At 37.9% G+C, this 20355-nt stretch overlaps 1 protein-coding gene across 1 annotated transcript in view; it reads left to right on the top strand.

The window, feature by feature from the left end:
- Positions 1–20355, top strand: part of TBL1X (transducin beta like 1 X-linked) — a 188333-nt gene that overhangs the window by 159759 nt on the left and 8219 nt on the right. Inside the window, exons 7-11 of the mRNA XM_064708721.1 lie at positions 5377–5509; positions 12331–12472; positions 15253–15316; positions 15418–15515; positions 16997–17057. Coding sequence (XP_064564791.1) covers positions 5377–5509; positions 12331–12472; positions 15253–15316; positions 15418–15515; positions 16997–17057 — 498 coding nt within the window. The remainder of the gene's footprint in view (positions 1–5376; positions 5510–12330; positions 12473–15252; positions 15317–15417; positions 15516–16996; positions 17058–20355) is intronic.

Raw genomic sequence — 20355 nt, 5'->3', positions numbered from 1 at the left:
CTTCGTTTGTCTCTCTTGAGTGCCTGTTATTGTTGTCCCTTTAGGACACGTGGGAGATAATTCCCTGAGAGAAAGAAAACAAAAGGAGTAATCCTAACCTCCAACAGCCCTACAAGCCCTATCTGTGTAATTGTTGTGTGACCAGTGCGTAGCTGTCCTTGTGCAGTAGCTGTCCTGTGATTATCCATAGCCTTGGCATGGTCCATGGCCCAGTTTGGCATGTTCCAGCTTCCATTTGTGTAGGGTGTGGCCAAGCACAGGAGCATCCCTATCCTTAGTGTCATGGTCATTAGTCCAGTTTGGACTGTACCAGCTGTCCATTCCCAAACAGCATTGCCAAGCACATGTGCCAAGGACCATTCCCAGCCAACTGCTTGGAAGCAGCCAACCTGTCTTGAAAACACAGAGCAAAATTGTTCCTTGGCCTTTTATTTAATAGCATGTGCTTATTCATAAATTCAGTGCAAGTATCAATTTCAAGGTCCCACCTTCCTGAGATTTCCTTAGTCTTTGGGAACAGTTGGTTCTCAAGAGTGCTGAATTCACCTTTGTTCATGGGTGACTAAGGAACACTGCACTTATATATTAATCATCCAAAGTCAGACATTTCCAGCATGGAGTGGGTCCTACCTGCTTGTGTAACTAGATCCTGATGCCTGTGCTAACACTGTGGGGCAGATGGATTACTGGTTCTGGTTTCTGTGTGCAAGGCCCATTGCATACTGGCTGAGTTCTGAAACCAGCCCTTACTGCCCAGTTGTCTTACAAGAAAACTCCAGAGGAACATGCATGGCAGGTTTTGTAGGAAGTCCTAACAGCTCTTTGGCTTAGACAAGGTCAGGACTATAGTCATGTAACAGATTTTATTAGTTCTGCAATGTAGATAAAGTTATCAGTTTCCACCTTCTCTTTGATCTGAATAGATTCCTGTGCGGGTCAGTGAGAAAACTTTCAAAACCGGTTTTCCTTCAGAGAATTCCAGTTAGACAGGGTTTTTCCCCCAGTAAAACTGCACTTATTTAAATAACATTTTTATTTGAGAAAGCAAATGTAAGAAAGATCTGAACATTTTTAAAATATAATCTGTTCTCAAACTATGGATTGCGTATGTTTTACTTTCAACTAACCTTCTGCTTTGAAACCTTAATAATTTTATATGTGAAGAGGTACACACTGAAATAAAAGTACTGTTAAATGTATCAAATGCTGACATTTTGTTTGTTGACACATCTTCAGCTGATCTGTGAAAATTTTAGGGGAATGTCTTGCTGTCTCAGGGCCTGAAAAAACCAAATTCTTAAGGTAGAAAACTGATCCATCGGTTCATCACTAAAAGAGAACCACTCAGATATATTTCCTTCTGATCCAAAAAAATATACCTACTTTTGTATTAACAAAAGGAAAGCCTTAAAGATCAGTTCATGTTTACAGCCACACTGTAAGCCTTGATGTCTCAAATCTGACATTTTCTAATTAAAACGAAAAATAATTCTCACAGCTATATTTAATAGGGGGATTTTCACAAACAGTTGCAGATCTTTTCTTGGAGTATTGAGAAGGACTTTTCCTGGGAGAAAGAAATAATCTTGAGTGGAAAAGACTGCTAATATGAAAGCTGTGAGAAACTTCCCAACCTTAATTTTTACTGTTGTTGTATTCCACAGACCTGGCATGTATTGGCAGAGATTTAAACAATGTGCTAGTCCTTAGTCATAACCTGGAAGTCACCCAAATACCAGGCTCTCAAAAAAGGTGGAATGGGTGGAGCGGGAGGAAGAGATGTCTTTGAGAAATTACCTAGTTCGCATTTATTCTGGCATGGAGTTCTCCCTGACACCCTTAAATCTTTCCAAAAAGGTTTTAAAATATTTAATATTATATGATAAGTTTTTGTATGTAGTATCACCAATACAATATGATAGATTTAAGAAAGAGAGGAGACAGAAAACAGTAACAATAGTTTGAGGTGCAGATTCAAATACTGAATAAAAAATGTTGCTGCCTTTTCTTGTTGCTTCCCAAGTAATGTTCTCAGTTTTAAGTCACTTCAAATGTTACAGGAAAAAATAAAAGTCAGCATGTAGAAATGGAGCCAAACTTTGGATTGTTTTCCAACACAAATATTTTTAGTGTAATTTGTTTCGTTATATTTGGAAGGATTGGCTTAGGTTTATAAAAAATAAAGCTCTGGAAAGAGGAGTAAGCTGTGTTCCTTTATTAAAACTACAGCCATAAAGAACAAATTTAGTGAAAGGCCTCTTGAATATTTAAGTAAAAAGAAAAAAAGAAAAAATGTATTTCCTGAAAAAAAGACAGGGTTAGCACTCACAAGATCTTAAAAATATCTATTTTTTTTCCTTGGAGGAAATAGTTAGTATTACTTACCAGTAAGTAAGTAATACTTTTTCCTTTTAGACTAAAAAAAACCCCCTCAATCTTAATACTTTGGGGTAATATGACTTCTAATTTCCAGTTGTTTGAGATTTTCAATACATTTGAGGAAAAGAATTATAATGTAGACTATTATCAAAGATGCCCTGGCCTTTAGAAAATGTTTTGTGTTAACATTTGGACAGAGTCCTTCCCTATGTGACCTGCAGACTTCGGTTTTCACCTGAGGCTCTGCTGCAGTTAGCAGAAATGCCTTCTCTTTCAGAGAACCCCCCCAGGGCAATTTTGTGCAAATAAGATCCTAACTGAAAGCTTTCTGCTTGGAAGGTACTTCAGAACAAAAGAGGCCTGTTCTTGATGGTTACTGCATCTCTCTTATCTATTCATTCTCATTCCCCATGCACACATTGCAGCTGCACCCATAGGAAAGCCAAATTTCCAGGTGAGACCATGGCTCCCAAGAGCTGGTTCTGGGTGAGGAACTTGTCACTCTTGAGAGGGTCCCCGTTTGTTCTCAGGGGTTTCTGCAGCTTTTTGTTGTTACCATTATCATATCAGTCATATCCTGCAAGTGTCTGTGTGAATCTGGTAAGAGCCTGAGGCAGTATCACAGAGGCATCAACTGTCCTGTTTGTTCAATGGGGCATTTTAAGTTTACTGCTGAACAGTAACACTCTGAATATGGATGTTCCTGACTACTGATGCAAGTAGGAAAAAAACACATAAAATGTGAACAGTGGCAAATTATTTTTAAAGGCTTCTCATCCTTCCCTCTGTTTTCTCATAAACCACCAAAACTGTTCTGTAAAAATCATTACTGGAAGATACAATACAAAATAATTCTGCAGGTATTTCATTCTCCCAGAGGCCAGTTGGTCTTGCATGTACTAATTCAGGTATCAGCTAATCAAGGTTTCTTTTTAACAGCATGACTATTCGTGGAGGTTTTTCACAGTAGTTAATAGCATTCAAAGTGTGTGTCTAGGTTTTTCCATTTGGCCACATACAAACGAAAAATATTCCTGAGTATCAGATAGGTTTGCTCTGATAGCTCCTCTTGACTGTGGAACCTTGGAGAAATGCTGCTCCCCAGCTGTCATTTGGTTTTAATGGAGAGTGTAAAGCAGCCCTGCCCTTGGAGCCAGGCAGGTGACAGTAGGATCCTGTATTGTAAGCATAACATCTCATTTAAATTTTTCAAATTAAAGTGCTTGAAACATCTTGATTTACCCCCAGCTTCCAGCTCACACTGTGAAGAGGACACAGATGAATGCATAGCCATTGTCATGCTGCTGCTTTTCTCTTGAAAATATGCTTTAAGTGTGGTGAATCTGTGCTGTGCTGAGCAATAAAGGATTGTGAGTTCTAGGCTTGTATCTTCTGATGGGTTTTAACACTCTTCAGTGCCTGACTGCTTGGAATCAAAGATCCCAGCTGTTGGTGTCAGGCTAAATCTTGAGTATTGGTGTATCTCAGCAGTACTCAGTTTAGTAGTCATACACAGAGAATTGCCAAGGACAATGCTTAACATAAGAACTCAGCCTAGGTATGGATTTTACAAATAGGCATTTCCAGTATTCATGCAGCAAGTCTGTAGGTAATGAGTGTAGCTAAAATATAGATATTTTTCATTAAAAATAAGCTGTCAAACTACTGTTAGTTGTTTCCTGATTTTAATACTTGATTCTGTATAACTCATCTAGATTCAATTCCATCTGTGGTGTAGATGTGGCACAGACATAGTTTTAGGGGGCTAGCCAAATATGCAGTGAGAAGTGCTATTTGTGTGACTCAGCATAAGTTAGGCAGAGCCAAACCAGGTGTGTGAGAGCCCAGGTAAGGGTGGAAATCTGGAGATCTTCCTCCTGATGGCACTTGTGCAGTGTCACAGTCTGCTTCACCAGCTGATGGGCAGTAGCTTAGCAGAGCTGAAGTATCAGGACAGATGGCTGATTTTAAATGCCATAAACATGCAGCAATAATGGAGCATAATTATTCTACTTGCAAACCTATGGATCTTCATATGTGATTGAAGAATGACTAACTGAAAGACTTAACCCAGAGAGAGAACTTGCATTTTGATCAGTCAGAGCTGATCAGCTGGCCAAAGCATTGGTTGGGTAACAGGAGGCTGCCAGCTACCTGCTCTTGGATGTGCTTTCTGCAAAATGGGCCACACTTGTGTGCAGAGTAGCATCTGGTGTCTGCTGTTTCAGTGTGTCACCTGTCCTTGGATGGTGTCATGTTTGCAGAGAATAATAATCTTGTAATGCTGCCAGGAAGTGTGTCCAGAGCTTAATGAGGAAGATTTATACAGAAGCAGAGGAAGCCTGGAATAAAAATATGGTTCATGATGCAAGTTGGAATGAATTGTTGTTACTAAGAGAAATCCATCATTTTAAATTCACTTTTCTTGCTTAAGACAATAAAGGATTTTTATAAAAGCGATGAGTCTAAAGAACTGCAGAGTTACAGCACACAGATTAAGTAGATCTATGACTCATTTAGTACCTTTGTATGTATTATGATATCCTTGAGAAGGTGATCATTCACCATTGCCCTGATGTGCTCCAGGAATGAAGCCCCTCCTCAGTATATTTTTTGTCTGTGAGTAGCAGAGATATTACTTATAGGAGACTGTGTAAGAAAATATAAATGCTTTCTGTTATTTTAAAAAATTATTGTAATAAATCTGTAAGTCATTTTTAATGAGGCCAGCTTCAAAAGAAAAACTACACTGAACTAAATCCTGAGTATTTGGGGGATGAAAAGCTATACAGAATGTTTTGGAAAGCTCTGCATTTTGGGGAATTGTCATAAATTTGAATGGCTGAAGAGAAGCAAATAGAGTAATAGTGTCAGTGACACAGCACAGTATTAATTTTGGTGTATATGCTGCTGTAAGCTTCAGGCCTTGGGAAGGTAGCATGATTTTAAAACTAACTGCATCTTGTAAACTATTTATTCTGATATATCTCCTTCCAGATAATCATTCAAAGCCAATGGAAATTGACGGGGATGTTGAAATTCCTCCTAACAAAGCAACAGTCCTTCGGGGCCATGAATCAGAAGTGTTCATCTGTGCCTGGAACCCTGTCAGTGACCTGCTAGCATCTGGGTAAGACAGACAGTGACTCAAACCAGCTCCTGCAATTAGAGAATATTTAGAGATGCAAGAACTTGCAAATGTATTTGGGATGTGAATGAGTACTCTCTGGGGTGTTTTATCAGCCTGCAGCGGTGTTTTTTCAGCAGTACCATACCTGTATAACTGCTAAATAGTTATAAGGTGATGACAAATATGAAGAATTTGTACATTTAAGATGTAAATTCTGTGGCCCTAAATACACACAAATTTTTAGAAATATTTTTTTAATCATTCTGGATAATTTCTCAGAATATTTGGAGATCATGCAGTCTACTGCTCTTAGTTATTGGTTCACACTGGGGTCTCAGAAAGTCATTGGCATCCACCAGGTTTTTTCAAAAGTGTGGAGATAGGGGTGCTTCAGACTGGGCCTAAGTTTGTTCAGTGAGCTGAGCAGTAAGCAGTGGTTTAAGGGAGTGTTGTGCTTTAGTGTCATTGGAAGAGAGCCCAGTTTATCCTCTGCAGGACTGCTCTGCAATGACCACCAGAGCATCCTGAGTGGGATGATCAGGAGACTGACTTACAAAAGCACTTCTGATCCAAACAAAATCACAGCTGTAAACATACCCCAGGAGCTGTATGCAGGCACTGGGAGAACCCTGTTCATGCTTAAAGTTAAACCTTAACATGAAGACTAGATTTAAGAAATCTAACTGAGAACATGGAGTAAAGCTGGTCATAGTTTGAGGAGATAAATCAGAGTTACTTATCAGTATTAGGATACTTTCCTCACAAGGACGAGGAGAGTCCTTATTTTATTTCTCGCTTTTTTACAAGATTATCAGAATAGTTCTTCTTACTTAATTCATTTAGTATATGAAAACAAGGAATTACAGTATAAATAGAAAAGAAAAATAAAATAAATTCTGTGTTGGATGAATAGCAGAGATCTCCAAGAGAGTGAAGATAGAAATTTCAAAAAAATAATTTCATACAAACTGGGATTTTGGGAACCAGAATCCTGCTGAGTATGCTTTTTTTTTTTTTTTTTTTTAATATTTAGGTCTGATACTACTTTTATTATCTGTAGTACTTATATCTTCATTTATCAATTTTAAGCAAGTGAGTGCTTGCCACAGTGAACTGCTTCCCTAGGATCCCTGGTGCACAGTCCTAGTGTGCTAATTTAAATGGTGGAGCATTTCATAAACCAAAGTATGTGTTGCAGTGTGTGTTTAACTTTGCCTCAGGGTGCTGAGCATTGGTGGATGGATGCCTGGATTGTGATATCTTACAGGTAAACCTGGAGGATGATAATCAGAACTATTAGTCAGGTACCTGAGCCAGAGGAATACCCTCTCACTAGCCATTCCATTAAGCTTTGCCCTTCAGTGTAATAGGCCTTTTGTAATGAGCTTTGCGAGTGACCGTGGAGGCACATAAATACACATGTGGTTACAAAGTACAATCATGTGCTTTAGCAGACTAATAGCAGTGCACTGACAATGCAAATAATTTAAATCCATGTGCATCTCGGTCAGATTTTAGCCTGCTTGTAAGAAATGAGATAGGGTTGCAGCTGGAATTGGGGTAACAGCAGCCAGTGCCTGGTGAAGCTGAGTGACTGAAATGGCAAAGAATGCCCAGAAGAAAGTGAAACTGAAGGAAGAGAGCTAAGTGAGTGATTATGCCACTGCACAAAGAAGCCGTTGTCTCGTGTAATAACAGTGCAAGCTTTTATCTACAGGTGAACTCCATGTTACAGCACCAGTTAAACAAGGGAGAGAAATTCCCTGAGATCCACAGTATTCTGCAGCTCTGTTTGCCCTTTACAAAGTAATGATTAAAAAAAGAACACTGCAGTTAGTCTGATGTGTGTCAGATTGTTAGATTCTGTAACAGCCATGTTGTGCTGCCCAGTCAATACTTTTCTTTGAGTTTCCCATCTGCTTGATTGTACCCATCTAAAAAATACACTTCAAAACCTAGCTATTAAATACAGGAAAAGATAACATATTTGTTTTGTTTATAAAGTGACTAATTGAATCTCAGTTAATGACAAAGTATTTTCCCGAAGCCTTGTTACACAGGCAATAGATTTTTCTAACAACTAGCAGCAGCAGTTTAGACAGCAACCTGATGTAATCCTCAGCTAAAAGAATAATGCAGGTTCAGAACCTAATCTGAAGCAAGCTGTTTGAAAGAAATGTAGAATGAATTACCCAAAACTAGAGCACTGGTTTCCAGATTTAGTGACTATCCCACTGAGAGAAAGGGATTTTGATGTTTAATGTCATATCTACTCAGCTGCTGTTTTCCTAGAGTGTGAAAACTAGCACAGTAATATATACTCTTCAGGCTTTGCAAACAGCTATTTCAAAATAAAACAGAGAGACAGGAATTTCTCTGATCAAATAGCTAGAAAAATATATTCTGCAGCTGCTCTTCCCCCTCCACCACACACATAACCCTTAAAGCTGAGGATGGGGGAGACTAGAAATACCAGTAAAGGCTATCAAAGGCATGACTGTCACCAGATGCCTATGAAAAGAATGCTTAGATGTTATGAACAGAAGCATTATAATAATAGAGTGAAGTGTGTGCATACAGACATGGGAGATGATTAACTGCACTTTATGAAGGAAGTCAACATTCCAAAGCAAATAATTGCATAGAGTGTTTTGGACAGGTGAAGAAATACCCAAAAAAATAGGTGCTTGGTTAAATCTCAGTATTTGGTCATTCCCAGCCATAAACCCAAAGGCTGATATCTTCCACTAGTTATCTTTCAATATCTTAAGTTTTAATTTCATGACACATTTAAATTGTTGCAGATGGTTATGTTCCCTGTGTAGTGCAGAAATCCATTAGAGCTGCATCCACATTAGTAAAGTAACTGTGCCTGGGAATATTGCTGGGCACTGAGGCCAGCTGGCACAGAATGGCTGCTGTCTGTGCTAGCAAACGGCCCTGGCTGCCAAGCAAACTGCACATGGGAATCATCTCTGGACATTGTAACCACCAAGCCATGCCCAGGAGTTATTCAGAGAGAACATCAGAGACCAAGCAAGAGTGCTAATTAAAACAAGCCAAACTCTGGCCAGGGAATAACCTGTCAGTTTGCTTGCACAGGTCACCATGGTCCAGTGAGACAGAGTTCTGAACGTGCTTGAATTTCCCAGTGTGGAAGTGGATGGACTGTGAATGTCAAGGCTGCTAGAGCCTTGAACTCCAAAAGCTTTTTCAGTTCAACTTAGGATGTTTTTGTCCTTGTGTTCCACTGCTGCTTCCAAAAGTGTTCTGTTCTGTGACATCCAGCCATGCCCTTCAAGTAATTCACACAGCCATGAAGCAGAGGGACCTGGCCTCAGTCCCAAAACCAGCAGTAGGTTTCTTTGCTTATCAGCTGATCTGTGGCAGCCTCTCTCACACAGAGAGGCTGTGACTTGTCTCTTCCAAACCACTCTGTGCACCTTTTGCTCTCCCTGGTCAGCAAAGTAATTATCCATAAAAGCTGCTGTCTGAGATATTTCAGCTCTTGCTGTGTCTCTCAGAAGCAAGAGAAGATGTTTTCAGGCTATCTGCTGTCATCATTTCTGGGTTTTATATATTTAGTACTTCAGGCTACTGCAGTCCTCATATCACTGGTTTAGGATCCACTGTAAATTACCTTTCAGAATAATCCTTTTGACTTACCAGGCTGAGGGTGTTAATTTCAGACATCACTTCTCAGTGTCAGTGCCAGATACTAATTCTGCTAACTCTAAGTGCTTATTTGTTAGCAGGGGACTATTTGGACTGGTTTCCTCAGTGCATCAAATCCATGAATGCAAAATGGTCAGCTCTTGGGGGAGGTCGACTTGAATAACCTCTAGCAGAGAATAATGTTGTAGAATCAGTGGGGCAGAGATCTTATTCAGGACACCTGTGAGGCACTTCCCTCTACTAACTGCCTAGGAGGAGTAAGCACTTAGTTTAAGAAACCAGCTTTATTAAGGAAATGTTAGATGTCAAAATAAAAATGAGGAATTTCCTTCCCATAGTTCTTTCAATAATATATTTTAAAATAAAAAAATAAAACCTCTAACCTGTTGGAGCCAGAAGTATTAAATACACATTAGCAATATTGCATCTCATAATAACAGTGATTTAAAGTCTTGTAGCTGAAGATTAGAAATACCAAGGTTCAACAACCATCTTGCAAAATTCTTTACCCAGCTGCAGCACTTAAAACCTCTGTGCTTCCAGTTACGGAATGGTAATTTTATATGTCACAAATTACATTCCACAAACATTTCTCCACCTTGATTCGTGAACATACTGGGGCAGGAGAGCATGAAATAAAATCCTTTCAGAGCTAGCCTTCCTAAAATTTGGCAGTACTCTTCCACAGGGCAGAGGAGTATACCTATTACTCAAGTGTTCGTGACTTGCATGTTGGAATGAGCTGCTTTATCATGTAGATAGAAATGCTTCTGTGGGCAAAGGAGATTAAATATCTTTCTGAATTGTGCTTGAACTGTGCTTCTCTAATAAGGCAGGGTTCACTGAATCATTCACCAGAAATCAGAATACTTTCCAGAGCATTCTCTGGACTCTTTTTTTTTATCCCCAGCAACAAAAGGGAAGACACACAAATACCCTTGCTGCACACTGGTAGACTTATAAAGCCTCTCTGCAGGGACACATAATAGCTTATGTAGCTTTGGGAGAAGAAAAGGGAAAAAACAAAATTAAAATACTGGAAAATAAGATTGCCTAGGCCTTGCCAAAAAACTGACTAAATAAAAGTGTTGAAAAACAAAACATAACCCTTTTAGAACTAGCAAATAGGATATTGCTTTTGATGGCCGAGTGACTGAGTACTTTATTCACAGAGTGCAATAACAAACTGAATTATTACAATGAATGCAGGATGGTCCTGCAGTTGTATATAGGAGAGAAGCCAGCCCTGAAGGAATTTCCTACTTAGCATGTTAACCAGTGGAGCAGTCCTTTAAAGATCTATGTTCCCATCATTGTTAATAACCACAGTTTAAAATGTTTCTTAACTTCTGAGTCTCATGATTAACCTGGTTCATTTTCTAGCCAACATATGCAAAAATGTCAATTTTCCAGACCTCTGAAGAAATAAGGATGCATATTACAGTCACAGCGGTGTGGTGGCAAAAATTACCCTGATCTGAATTATTTCTTAATTACTAATGTGAAAGATATGTCTCAGAAATAAAGAGTGGCTTTACAGGAGTAGCTGGGTTCAAAACCCTGGCCAGCCATCACATCTCAGCTTGGCAGAAAAGGTTCACAGGAGATGGGGCTCATTCCCCAGGAGCTCAGAGCTCCTGATACAGGCAGAGAGGTGTTTGCTTTTACAGTTGAAATGTTTGTATAAAATTAGGCTAAATTATTAGTAAAATAATACCCAGAGATCAATGGAGTTCGATAATTGCTTGGTCAATATTTGCATTTGAAGACATGTCAAGTGTTGAAAGTTTGCCTGGTATTCTTAGTATCAATAATTAAAATGCTTTACTAGTAGACCAAAAGAAAATTTAGTATTCTATTGTGATGGATTTCTTTCTCAGTAAAACATGGCTTATCAAAGCAAAAATGGGTCACAGGTGGATCCATTCCTTCAAAAATGGATCTTTGAAGAAAGACTTTTTCTCCTTGATAGTGCATAGGAAAGAAAGTTTTTTGTCATTACTTTAAAGAAAAGGAAAACCTAACACATCAGATGTATCAACAATGAAATTTCATCTATACTGTATGAATTCTTGCAAGTATTGTTGCTAACTCCACTCCAAGCTTCTACTTAACTGCATGTAAATGAAAATTGCTTTCTGGACAAAACAAGCAATCCAGGAAACTTGGTTTTGGTTGTTGTTGTTGTTTCAAAAACGTAAGGAAAGGGGATGTGAAAAAAAATCCCAGTAAACTTTTAAAGTGGAATATCTTCCACTCCATGGCAAATTTATCTCAGAACCTCAGAGACATTTTTCAGTAGAATAAAGATTTATGGAAATTCAAAATACATATATTATTTACAAGTAGATAATGCTGAGCTCTTCCTTCTCAAAACCTTTTCTAAGCAAAATCAGGGTTTCAGCCTGTGTTAAAAACACCTCTGTAGAGAATAGTTGTTCTAAAAAATAGATCAAAATCCTGATGCTGCCTCGGTCTTGTTCTATCATGGCAGTGCTTATTTTGCATTTTTTCAGACAGTATGATGTAAGCACCAAGCTACAGACAGTTACTGTAAGTTGCCCCAGAGTAACTCAGTTATGGTGATGCCAGCTTTAGGTATGTAGTGCAAAATGTAGACAGGAGTTTACATGTTTTTAGATAGAACTTACCAGAATAAACAAAATTATTATGACAGGTATAATTTAAATATGTGTTAGCATTTTTAGAAAAGTACACAAAGAGTTGGAAATAAAATTTACTTCTTAAAGGCTTGTAATGCCCTGATCTGTTCAGCAGGTTTAGGGAAGAGTGGTTGGATCTATTCTGGGCAGTGCACAGGAGAAACATCAAAATTCTCAGGAGGTTCAAAACAACTTCTACTTGCAAAATCTGGAACATTTCAATAGAATAGGGCCCTCCCGTGGGTGAGCTTCTGCTAATTCCAGCACCAAAGCCTTAGACCTGTGCTTTGCACAGAGCCAGGAGGTTCCCAGAAGCCCCGTGCAGTCAGACGGTCCCGTTACAGTCCAGGCCAGCAGCTCTTGTTCCTCCCATCTCCTGCAAGGCTGTCATGTTGTCTCAATGAAAACAGAAATACAGGCTTCTACACTGTTTGCTGGGTCAACATGAGGAGTTTTCCACTTATTTGCATAATTGCTTTGTAGATCCGGAGACTCCACGGCCAGGATATGGAATCTCAACGAGAACAGCAACAGCGGCTCCACTCAGCTGGTTTTGAGGCACTGCATAAGAGAGGGAGGACATGATGTCCCCAGCAATAAGGATGTGACTTCATTGGACTGGAATGTAAGCTAACTTCTAAGACTCTGCATGGTTTTTAACTGTCTAAATTTAATTCCAAGGCAATTACAGTTTCTGCTCCATATCTTTCATATCTGAGGTGACCAGAAGCGCTGTCCTAACCTACTGACCTCTTGTTTCAAATACTCATAGCAGGCTGAACTTTCTCCTACATGCTGTAATTTTCCAGGACTGTGGCCATCTTCAAGCTTAACAATGATATATCTCTATTTTAGGAGCATGGGTAAAAATAAACTTGGTTAGCTTTAAGAACCAAGATTAAACAAACAATCTATGTAATACTGAAGCCTCATTAATAATGTATTTGCATCTCATAGATACTTTATTTTGGCATGTAAGGAGATAAAAGCACCAGTGAAGCTTTTTCTGAGGTTGGACTCCAGCTTCTCTCATTTGAATTATGCTGTGCACAGCAAAATCTGTTTACATTATTTTCTTTGTCTTGGTAGGAGCATGTGTAGTTATTCTGTCCTTATCTTCTGGATGAAACTGTTTTGTCTGATCCCTTTTTTACATTCATCCTGCAAAACCTCCTATCTTAGATAATGTGCTCATGCACAAAGAATACTGAAGTAAGCAGAGAGGACAGGTATTGTTGAGAATCCCCAGTCTCTGGGCAGTGCCTTTGGACAGCTCTAATTGTTGCCAAAAAAACTTACAAGATCCTACAGAAAACTTAATTACTTCAAGGTAATTTTCATTCTGCCTGTTTTGCTGATACTAGTACAGACAGAGTGATCACATTAGTCTTGTTTTCATAGGAAGACAGATTAATTAAGTACCAGAAGGGATTTTCAGCAGTTATGTAGAGTCTCAGTTGCTGGCCAGAGATCAAGTTTCGATTAATCTTTACTGCAGTGTTGTCCTTCAGGTGAGCTAGGTTTCTAGCTAGGTTTCTAGTTTACTCTGTCCTTCAGGTTTCACAGAGTAAAAGATAAGGCCACTGCACAAGTCACCTTTCCCCTGTGTATTTTATATTTGCACAGTGGAAGAAGTTGGTGAATAGTACAGAAAGTAGAGGTGGGTCAAGGAAGCAAATAAAACTCAAGCTTATGTTCATTACTTGTTTCCTGTGGATATTAGAGTGAAGAAACATAGTTGTGAAAAAAATTTCTTCTAGGAGTAAGAAAAGAGAAATTTTAAGAGGAAAATATGCAATGACTGCAGAACAGTTAGGAGAAAATTTGTCCAAAACATAGGGCATCCTCTAGTATTTCCTGTAGTAGTTTCTTACCTTCCAGACTTCGTTGGTACTTCCCTTGCATTGTACTAGTACTTGAGGTAGGGAAATGTTCCTAATTCAAATACTTCAAGTGCTTCCAAGTTACTTTGAATTTCCCAAAGAATGTGAATTACCAGCAAAAAAATTAGATAAACTGTATGTCTAATTTCCTGAGCTTTTCTTTTTTCTCTTTTTGTCCTTTATCACCTTTCTTCTTATCAGTGGTCCAGAGAAGTGTGCATCACAGTGAGCTTCACTTAGCTTATGATATTTTCCCCCCTACATTATTATATATTTAAGTTAAATTTAAAAGTGCTCTGAGTCAATGTTTTTGGAGTATTGGAGTGGGCATATGTTTTAAAGGATTATTTCATGCTTTTATCTAATTTTCTATTCATCAAGCTAGAAATGCCATCTGCCTTTATAGTTTATTTAGAACCACAATATTAATCATATTTCCCTGTGAAATCTTCACACTGGTGGTATTGAATTAGTTCTCTTCTGGTGTGACTTACATGTCATAAAGGTTATAGGAAAGGTTATTTCTGGAGGTCATATTCAGATCATGCTCTTTGATACCATGGGTAGGATTCACCCCCATCTAAACTAGTTCTCTAGACTCACCCTGAGTCAGCAGAAACAGAGACACATGCCTTCATATTGAACTGGGCATAATCTAAAGCAAACAAGTTCATGAGTTACACTTCAGAGTTGTGGTGACAGGATGCTGTTAGTAATGGAGGGCACTCCTGAACTAACTCCCAACTTCTGCATGTCTGCAGATAAATGGGATGAATCTCACTCTTAATCCAGGTTCTAAAATGTTGAAAAACTAAATACTCTGCTTCAACAGTGTCACCAGATGGCAAAGTTGTGTTTTAATTATTCTGGCCTAATCACACCAGCTTCACTGGCTGCACAGGACATATCCTGTGAAGGGTTCCTTCCAGAATACATATGATCTGCTGATCAGATTCATGGGCTTTTTTCCTCCTGATTGGGACCCATGAATCTGTTTCTTCATCATGGTACTGTGCCCATGAGCACACGTGGGTCTGTGTTTAGACAAGTGGAAAGCAATTCCTTGGTGGTGGATAACATTTGAGGTGTCCACCCTGAGTGTATGTGGCTTAGGGCTTTCTTTCAAGTAGAGGTGCCTGAATTTCACTGAACTGGGATTTAGTCTGGTTTAGGTCATCTGTTGATGTTTGGTAGGTCCTTTATGTCTAAGAAGTAGTATCTGTTTGTTAAGTGGAAGAAGCCCACAGAACTTGTTCTATCTTGTTTTCTTTTTCTAATCTTTTTGATTAAATGTCTCATATCTGGTGGTATAGGCTAGTATTTCACTGTATGTTAGAGGATTTTATTTCCTCTGTGCTGTCTGAAGTAATAACCTTTAGTTCAAATCATAGCATAATCTCTCCCAATGAGTGGACTCAAAATCATAAATCACAATTAGCAAACCTTTAAAAAGAAAGAAGAAGGTTGGTTGAAACAGACTTTATCTCATAGCCAACTTTGCCATTTTTATATATTCCAACAGAGTGATGGAACACTATTGGCTACAGGCTCATATGATGGTTTTGCAAGAATATGGACAGAAGATGGTAAGTCAAACATTTATTGTTCTTTAGGCATCAAACAGCAGTGATCTGTAATTTGACCAATTTATAAAGAAATTGTAATAATAACCTGTTCTTTATTCCAGGTAACCTTGCAAGCACCTTAGGTCAACATAAAGGTCCAATATTTGCCCTGAAATGGAACAAAAAGGGGAATTATATTTTAAGTGCTGGTGTTGATAAAGTGAGTTTTAAAAATACATTATTCTAACATATAAGTATGCTGATGAGTGTGCTTGTGCTGCTGAATTCCTTAAGATTAGTTTCTTCTTCTCCAGGCACCCTGGAGAGTTTACATTTCTTTAATATATTTTAGCGCATGTTGATTACATTTTTGAGGCTGCATGAATGTATACTATTTTCATAGAAAATGTTTAACTTTTTAAAAAATGTGTGAAATTGTTATCTGGAGTGTGTTTCTGTTACAGAAGGAACAGCTTCCAGTACTTATATTTGTAGTTTTATCAGCTGTTTACAGGAAGAAAGGGATCTTAAACATACCCCACCTTTTAGCTCATCTAATTGTTGAAACACTTATTTGAATAAAATATATATGACTTCCTCTAGAAATATGCAAAAAAATATGGTTCTGACTGAAAATCAAGCAAAACACAGTAGTTACAGCTAAGTGCACTTTAGAGATTAAAATGAACAGCTGACTGATGATCCATTAAAACTGAAACTGGAAAGTACACAGCATTCATCTTGCCTAACTTTCAGTGTCTAAAAATTAGATGCATATGTCATCCTTGGCTTCCTGTACAGAATTCAGAGAGAAAAATGTCACTTCCAAGGATAAGCTGCATGGCCTATGTTCCAGTGAGATGCACTGACAGTGCTTCTCTCCAGTAGCTGGCAGAGGGGAGCCCAGCTGAGATTTGTACTTTGTAAGCTCAGTGAGTCCCTATATTTTCATAACCTTGTGAAAATGGAAGCTTTAATACTGGCTTATATTCAGCTGATCTCCCAACTGTAATTCCATTACTCTGGCAAACTTACATTCTCAATAAAAGCAGCATTTCTTTAGGTGATCCATTATCAGCAAGATGATGCATCCCTAATTTATTTTCTGGACATACATACTCCCAATAAATTGATAATTCTCTCAGGAGATGGTATTGAGAGGGGACACACTCACGTGTGCTGTGGGTATGGATTAAACCTGTAGTAAGCCAATTACACCTGAGTCTGTCCCACCTCAGTGGCAGGAAGTGCTGTGTACTCTGCTGATAGAAAAACATTTCGCTTATTGCCTTGTTACAAATGGGGTTCAGCATCATTTTGAAGTAGAATGCAACTTGCATCTTTTGAAAAGGGAAAAAGTGTTCTTTAAAGATCATAACTGAAACTTTTTTTTCAATAAGCTTATTAAAAATGTATAGTGTTGTCTTCTAACATTATTCAGATAGATTATGCTCATTCTTCACAGTTATATTGCTTCTTTTGTAGGCATGATACTTCTTTATCTACACTTAGATTATTATTCTGTAATACCTAGAAGTAATTTCTGGTTTTCCCACTGTTAAGCACGCAAGGCTCTCTGTAGTCAATAATTTTATCAGTTCATCATTTAGAATTGCTACTTAGTGAGGGTGCTATTTGGATTTTTTTCTCTGAGCTGAACAACCACTAATCTTTTTTTTTCCACCCTTTATTTGGATGCAGACAACAATAATTTGGGATGCTCACACAGGAGAAGCTAAACAGCAATTTCCTTTCCATTCAGGTACTTTTCATGTAACTCTTGTTAGGAAAATGAAATGCAGTTTTCAATTCTGTCAATGTACTTTATCCATATCTGCCACAGAAAAGTTTCAATCACGTTTTTTTGTGCTTTAACTATCCTGAATATCATGGCTTGTTGGTTTATTCTCATTTCACAAAGACACAGTTCTGTGAAAATCAGCTTTGAAAGCTGATTTTAGGAGAGGACTTGTACACCAGCCATGTCTACCTAACTGAGCAATCCTGTTGTTATCTATGTGCTTGAATAATACCAGGTGGGGATTCATGAAGAGAATTTTCAGTGGAGGTGTCTGGGATCTTTTCAATTCTCTCTGCTCCTGTTTCAGTGAGGCTGATTTGAGGCAAAAGCAGGCAGATCTCTCATGCACCTTTCATTCACCACAAACTCTTAATTTTAACTTGAATTTCTTCAATATTTGCTTTCTCTGATTATTGGAAATCAGTTGCCAGCCTTGAGTTTCAAAACCTTGTTGCTCCAAAATGCTATTAGGATGGTCACTTGTAGAACTGTTTTAAGAGGACAGGAGATGTCACAGATACTAAATAATCTTGAATAACAGACAGTCATTGACAAAATCTGAAATTCACCTGAGACCAGACTTGTAAGATGATGGCTGAATTCATGAACTAAAGTGGCTACATTTGCATAGTGAAGAATTTTAAGGGGTATAGTAAAACTGAGTTTAAAACCATGAGAACATTCTGGATTCTGATGTTAGAGGTGTAACTAATCCATTTTTAAATACAACAAGCTTTCACAATGGTATTTAAAAACACATTTCAATACTAATTTTAAAACATTATTTTGCACATGCTTTTCAACTCAAATTGTTCTTATTCTCACATTTACACTGATGTGAATAATATCCAGTAGCAATCTAAATGGTTATTCAGCAGTAGACAAAAAGTGTGTCCATGGGCACAGCAAATCCATACTCTGCATTTTTGTCACTCGTCTCCCTTTTATTAATGCAGCTGTTGGTTTAGAGGAGTTGGTGTCTGCTGACAGATTTTCTCACTGTGGCATTTATTTATCTACCATAACAGCAAACTGTGCACATAGAGTGATTTAGTTAATGAGATATTAATCCTCTGATCCCTAACTAGTAATCTAAGTAGTTGTGGATTCAGAGCTTGGTTGCCCCTTCAGAATCTTGTTCATTGACACATAAGCTGTCTTAGCAGTGATGTGCATCAAGGACAAATCACCCCATCCCCTTCTTAGCAAGTTGAAAGCTCAGCTGTATCTACCAATGCAATATGTCCTTGTGCATGAAAAGATTTTTTAAAAAATTCTTACTGCACATACTGTATATCTTTGGAACATGAGACACAACTGAAATGCAGATATGGAGAAGCTAATATTTTTAATTTTTTTCACTCTTTCTTATATGTTTTCATAAGGAAGTAAAGCAGTTATTGAGGAAATGCTGTTGAGGAAATTTTTGATTGGAGAAAGCATGTATCCTACAAAACCTTCTTAAAATCAGCCAGACTCTCTATTCACTTTGTTCTCACAAGTCTAAAGCCACAAACCTCACCTTGTCCTCTTTGCATCACCAGGACAAACTAACAGCAAATTCCTTTCCATATCTGGAATCTGAAAACCTTGTCTACACTAGGATTAAAGGTGGATTTTAACAATTAAAAGTCTAGTCTAGGCAGGATGCACCTCCTTTAACATATACTTCTTTGAAGTCTGGAGGTAGTTGACCTGAAAAAACATAAGGTTTTTATACTGTCTGCTTCTTTGTAACAACTGGTTTAGTTTACACCACATGGACAAAACTGTCATCCTAAAGTATTTGAAGAAATGGTTCTTTGTCTGGGTGTTGAAGGCCTCCATGTTATTGGTGTTGCCATGTAATTTTTAAGATTTTTGTTCAAAATATGTAACTATGCAGATAAGTAGCTTCTAGGGTTTCGTTATTTTTTGCAAAAGTATGAATCATCATGGGGCATTCGATCAAAATACATATTCACTAAACTTATTTCTTTAAAAAGGAGCTAAGTAATTCAGTTTTGACATTTACTGATTGACACAGACTGATGTCTAGGCTTGCAGGAGCAAGTTGTTAAATAGACACTAAAACAGGTATTTGTGTGGCCAGTTCTAACCATCTAGATGTGTAGTGACAGGACAAGGGGTGAAAGGATTCAAACTGAAAGACAGAAGGTTTAGATTAGATATCAGGAAGAAATTCTGTACTGGGAGGGTGGTGAGGCACAGGATCAGGCTGCCCAGAGAAGCCCAGGTTGGATGGAGCTCTGATGATCTGGTCTAATAAAAGGTGTCCCTGTCCACATCAGGGGGCTGGAACTGGGTGTTCTTTAGGGTCCCTTCCAACCTAACCCATTCTATAGGTCTGTGATCTAAGTGCTCTGAATCACACTTAAATTCGTTCTGAAAAAGGCTAAAATGCCAGATAATTATTGTAACACTTCCATTTATGGTTTTTATTTTAGCTGTAATTTTTAAGGATTTATGCTGCTTCTATTATGATATATTATGATATTCTAATTGTTTCTATGCAATTGGCTGGTATCCTGTGGTTCTGGAAATACTTTGACAATTTGATTATTTGCATCAGGAGCCATGTTTGTTTGATTTTTTTCAAACCTTTTTATGTAGTTACATATCCAGTAAAGATATGACTGAGTACACCAATAAATGAATCAGTATTAATTATCAGCACTTTATGATTCAAATTATGCTGCAATGTAAATCCATAGCTTTAGGTGCCAGTAGCTCTCTGAAAATTAGTTTTTGACTCATACATCTCATACTAGATATTAGCCCTGAAGGCATATTGCTATTAATGATGATTTTTTTTTTTTTGCTTTGAAATAGTAATACAAAGCTTGTAGCATAAAAAGAAAGGCAAACAGGCAGTTAAAGAAAGATCTTTGATTGTTTCCTAATCCTCATTCATGTTCATTGGAAAACTCAAAAGCAGTCTGCTTTCCTCACACATTTTTCCTTTCTATTTCTGCAAGATAGTAATTCCTTACCTGTCATAGAGAATTATTGAGCTTTTTCATTAATACTGAAAAAAGCTCTTTCTATGAAACAGTGTCAGCCCTTCATTCTCATTTAGGGAGCTACCTGATGACTCAGATGGTGATAGGGATCTATTTTGTTTTGTAGTTCATAAAAATTATAATAGGAAAAACATATTTAAATGTAACAGGCTTGTCAGAACAGATATCTTTTCACCTCTGTATTACCAAAGTATCTTTCTAAACACGTTTGAGTAAGGAATTTCTTGGTTTCATTT

Source organism: Zonotrichia leucophrys, chromosome 1 (assembly GCF_028769735.1).
Source record: "Zonotrichia leucophrys gambelii isolate GWCS_2022_RI chromosome 1, RI_Zleu_2.0, whole genome shotgun sequence".
Classification (NCBI taxonomy): domain Eukaryota; kingdom Metazoa; phylum Chordata; class Aves; order Passeriformes; family Passerellidae; genus Zonotrichia; species Zonotrichia leucophrys.
Note: the sequence above shows the minus strand (reverse complement) of the source record. Positions and strands in the feature narration are given on the sequence as shown.